We start from the raw sequence: 5,000 nt of genomic DNA, 5'->3' as shown, positions 1-5,000 counted from the left end.
CACAAACACTCGAGGAATGCTGCAAACGTTTGACAACCAGCAGGCTACGAATTGCCTGCGAGAACACGCGTGTCACAAATGGCAAGTCCACAACGTGAAAGACGACACACTAAAGGAGATCAAAGACATATTTTGGATATTTAAAATGTCTTCCAGTTCCAGTGTTAAATATTCTTTAGAAATAAAAGTGTCTTGATCTTTGAAAAGGTGTACCTGTAGTATTATTATTATGCCATTATCATTAGATCCAAATGGTCTCCCAACGACAATATTATCGTTCATCGCAATAATTTCTGGGACAATTTATCGTCCAGCAAAATTAGTTATTGTGACAGGCCTCTGTAACTACATTACTGTGTTTTCAGCTTCATTCTGAGGCAGAATGACTTCCAGATCAGAGGAGGATCTCTGCTGTCCGGTCTGTAGTAACGTCTTTAGAGAGCCTCTCGTTCTGTTGTGTAGCCACAGCTTCTGTAAAGACTGTCTGCGACGCTGCTGGAGAGAGAAACCAGTGAAAGAGTGTCCAGTTTGTATGAAAAGATCCTCGTCTAAACTACATGTCAGCCTGGTGTTGAAGAACCTGTGTGAGGCCTTCTTACAGCAGAGAGAGAGAGAGAGAGAGAGAGAGAGATGCTGGGTTCATATCCCGGACGAGCCCCCATTTTGTCACAACCTGGCTCAAAGGCCATGACAAAAAACGAGGGAACGAGGCATCGTAAATGATCAGAAGTGATTTATTTAACAAAAGAATAAAGTAAACGTATCTTTTGTACTGGCAAGGTGTGTCTCTGTAACTTAAATAAACCCCAGAACAAGATGTGGTAGGGCTGATCAGGCCATGGTTTAGGTCTGGATTGCAGTGAAGTGAGACGCATGTAGCCTCCCGTTAGCATCCCATTGACTCCCATTCATTCTGACGTCACTTTAACAGAGAATAACTTTACATCTGAAGCGTTTAAAGACTCTATTTGTTCGTTGTTTATTTCTAAAGAAACACGACAATGTGTAAAAGGCTCCATTACCTTGTAGCTCACGTTATGGCTCCGTAGCAGACGCTTTTATAAAAATAGGCTAACGATTGGGTCATAACCACGAGACTTACTGTCACACAGTAGAGGAATTACCGTATAGTACAGGAGAAGCTCACAGGCAGTTTGGACTTCCATTATCTGTTTAGGTTTAATTACTAATATTAACTAGCATGTTAGTGATCAGTAATTACTAATGTTAACTAGCATGTTAGTGATCAGTAATTACTAATGTTAACTAGCATGTTAGTGATCAGTAATTACTAATGTTAACTAGCATGTTAGTGATCAGTAATTACTAATGTTAACTAGCATGTTAGTGATCAGTAATTACTAATGTTAACTAGCATGTTAGTGATCAGTAATTAGCCTGTGTCTATGTTATCTCCTTACATATACCTACACTCTCCGTCTCTGTAAGATTGGGAATGATTGAGATTTCTCTCGGCACAGCTACCAGAAGACTTCACAATTTCAGATATATATATATATATATATACACAAACTGTCAATGGGTCAGACTACATGCGTCTCTCTTCACTGCAATCCAGACATCACCCATGGCCTGATCACCCCGCCTGCCACACATTGTTTTTTTGGGTTTATTTAAGTTACAGAGACACACACCTTGCACACTGCAAAAGATATGTTTGGTTTATTCTTTTGTTAAATAAATCACTTTTGATCATTTACGATGACTCGTTCCCTCGTTTTTGTCATGGCCTTTGAGCCAGGTTGTGACAAAATGGGGGCTCGTCCGGGATATGAACCCAGGATCTCTTGCAAAGGCCGTCACATGGGTCACTCGCTTTGAAAAGTAAGCAGACTGAACAGCATTGTAAAAAATGTGTGGCAAAATTGCGGGTGTAAATAAACCTGAACTTGTTTGTGGCTGTTGTCCGTGTTTTCCTCTTAAATTGCCCATATTATGAAAAATAAAATCACTTTTTTTCTGGGATTTGGGGTGTTATTTTGTGTCTCTGGTGCTTCCACACGCATACAGACTTAGAGAAAAACATCCATCCATGGTGTTCTCAGTGAGATCTGGTTTCTGAATGTGTCCTGCCTTCAGTCTCCTGGTGAGCTGGTCAACATCTGCACGGCTTTCTACGTCATCGGCCCAAACATTTGGTGTGTGCGCTAACCACTTTGGCTAATACCACATGAGCTAGCTGTTTCTCCAACTTCAGTCTTAGCCGCGAGACTTCTTCTAAACGAGGGCACACTTCCAACTTTGTGTGGAATACCTGCAGAACAGGGACATGGAAGTAGTTCTATACAGTTTCAATTGTAGATTAGGGTGAATTTGTGTGTGTTGTAGCAGCGTTTTGCCATTGAGAACAAGGTGGCTAACAGCAAACAGCGCTACTGAGCATGTAGTCTTACCTAGCTACTGAGCATGTAGTCTTACCTAGCTACTGAGCATGTAGTCTTACCTAGCTACTGAGCATGTAGTCTTACCTAGCTACTGAGCATGTAGTCTTACCTAGCTACTGAGCATGTAGTCTTACCTAGCTACTGAGCATGTAGTCCTTACCTAGCTACTGAGCATGTAGTCTTACCTAGCTACTGAGCATGTAGTCCTTACCTAGCTACTGAGCATGTAGTCTTACCTAGCTACTGAGCATGTAGTCCTTACCTAGCTACTGAGCATGTAGTCTTACCTAGCTACTGAGCATGTAGTCTTACCTAGCTACTGAGCATGTAGTCCTTACCTGGCTACTGAGCATGTAGTCTTACCTAGCTACTGAGCATGTAGTCTTACCTAGCTACTGAGCATGTAGTCCTTACCTAGCTACTGAGCATGTAGTCCTTACCTAGCTACTGAACATGTAGTCTTACCTAGCTACTGAGCATGTAGTCTTACCTAGCTACTGAACATGTAGTCTTACCTAGCTACTGAGCATGTAGTCCTTACCTAGCTACTGAGCATGTAGTCTTACCTAGCTACTGAGCATGTAGTCTTACCTAGCTACTGAGCATGTAGTCTTACCTAGCTACTGAGCATGTAGTCTTACCTAGCTACTGAGCATGTGTGACTCACTCTGTAGCTAAAACAGAGACCTGAACACAGGGTGAAAAGAGGAGCTGCAGCAATGTGCAGTACAAGAAAAATATGGTGTTTTTTGATAATTAAACCATGTAAACCTATTCTGATATAACCTCCAAATACAGTTATGGACCTGAAAATGAGCAGAATATGGGTGCTTTAAACTCTGACCCTCTCACTGGGTGTTTTCACTTCATCAAAGTTAACAAAGGAACATTTTCATCGCCTTAAATGTCTTGTTCAGCATTCTGCCAACTAAGCTAGCTAGCTAGCTAGCTAGCTAGCTAACGCACTGGGAAAGGTTGCAGATTGTCTGTTTTGCGGTACATACGTTTACCAGCCGGTAAACCTCCGCTGAATGACTCGCTTCAGAAGTAGGGCTACACGATATGAAGGAAACACACACACACACACACACACACACACACACACACACACACACACACACACACACACACACACACACACACAGACACACACATGCAGAAACACACACACACAAACACACAGAGGCACACACGCATGCAGAAACACACACACACACAGACAAACACACGGAAACACACACACACACACACACACACAAACACACAGAAACACACAAACACACAGACACACACAAACACACAGACACAGACGCACACACACACACAGACACACACATGCAGAAACACACAAACACACAGACACAAACACACAGACGCACACACACACGCAGAAACACACACACAGACACACACAAACAAACAAACACACACGCACACACACACACACACACACACACACAAACACACACACACACACACACACACAGGCAGAAACACACAAACACACAGACGCACACACACACAAACACGCTGAAACACACACACAAACACACAGACGCGCACACGCACATACACACACAAACATGCAGACACACACGCACACAGAAACACATGCACAGACACACACACAACTCCACACACACAACCACACACGCCCAGACACACACACAGACACACACTGCTGCTACGTCCAATATGTTGACAGTTTCCTGTTGATGGATTTTCAGAATAAAGCGTCTACTCACCACGTTGACCCCCCCCGACCGGTCTCTGGAGCACATGGAGGACTGGGACGCCATGCCCACCGTGGTGCCGTCAAAAGAGCCCCCCCTGGGAGACACACACAGTTAGACACACACACACACACACACACACACACACACACAGTCAGACACATACACACACACACACACACACACACACACACACACAGTCAGACACACAAGTCAACAAACGAGGAACCGAGCTGGAACACAATCACAGGATTTTATTTTGTTAGACATTCCTCCTACATGTCATGACACACACAGTCAGACAGACACACACACACACACACAGTCAGACAGACACACACACACACACACAGTCAGACAGACACACACACACACACAGTCAGACAGACACACACACACACAGTCAGACAGACACACACACACACAGTCAGACAGACACACACACACACACACAGTCAGACAGAGACACACACACATACACACACACAAACACACACAGTCAGACAGACAGACACACACACACACACACACACAGTCAGACAGAGACACACACACACACACACAGTCAGACAGAGACACACACACACACAACACACACACACTGTCAAACAGACACATACACACACACACAGACAGACAGACAGATAGACAGTGAGACACACACACACACACACACGGTCAGACAGACACATACACACACACACACAAACACACACACACACTGTCAGACAGACACACACACACACACAGTCAGACACACACACACACACACACAAACACTGTCAGTCAGACACACACACACACACACACACACACACACACACACACAGTCACACACACACACACAGAGACACACACACCC

The 5,000-nt window shown here is 44.0% G+C and overlaps 1 protein-coding gene across 1 annotated transcript in view; it reads right to left on the bottom strand.

The window, feature by feature from the left end:
• The window catches only part of adam15 (ADAM metallopeptidase domain 15), a 76,974-nt gene that overhangs the window by 36,757 nt on the left and 35,217 nt on the right, over positions 1-5,000 (bottom strand). The window contains exon 10 of the mRNA XM_028579806.1: positions 4,151-4,235. Within this exon, the coding sequence (XP_028435607.1) occupies positions 4,151-4,235 (85 nt within the window). The remainder of the gene's footprint in view (positions 1-4,150; positions 4,236-5,000) is intronic.

The sequence above is a fragment of the Perca flavescens genome, chromosome 6 (assembly GCF_004354835.1).
Source record: "Perca flavescens isolate YP-PL-M2 chromosome 6, PFLA_1.0, whole genome shotgun sequence".
NCBI classification, from domain to species: Eukaryota; Metazoa; Chordata; class Actinopteri; order Perciformes; family Percidae; genus Perca; species Perca flavescens.
Note: the sequence above shows the minus strand (reverse complement) of the source record. Positions and strands in the feature narration are given on the sequence as shown.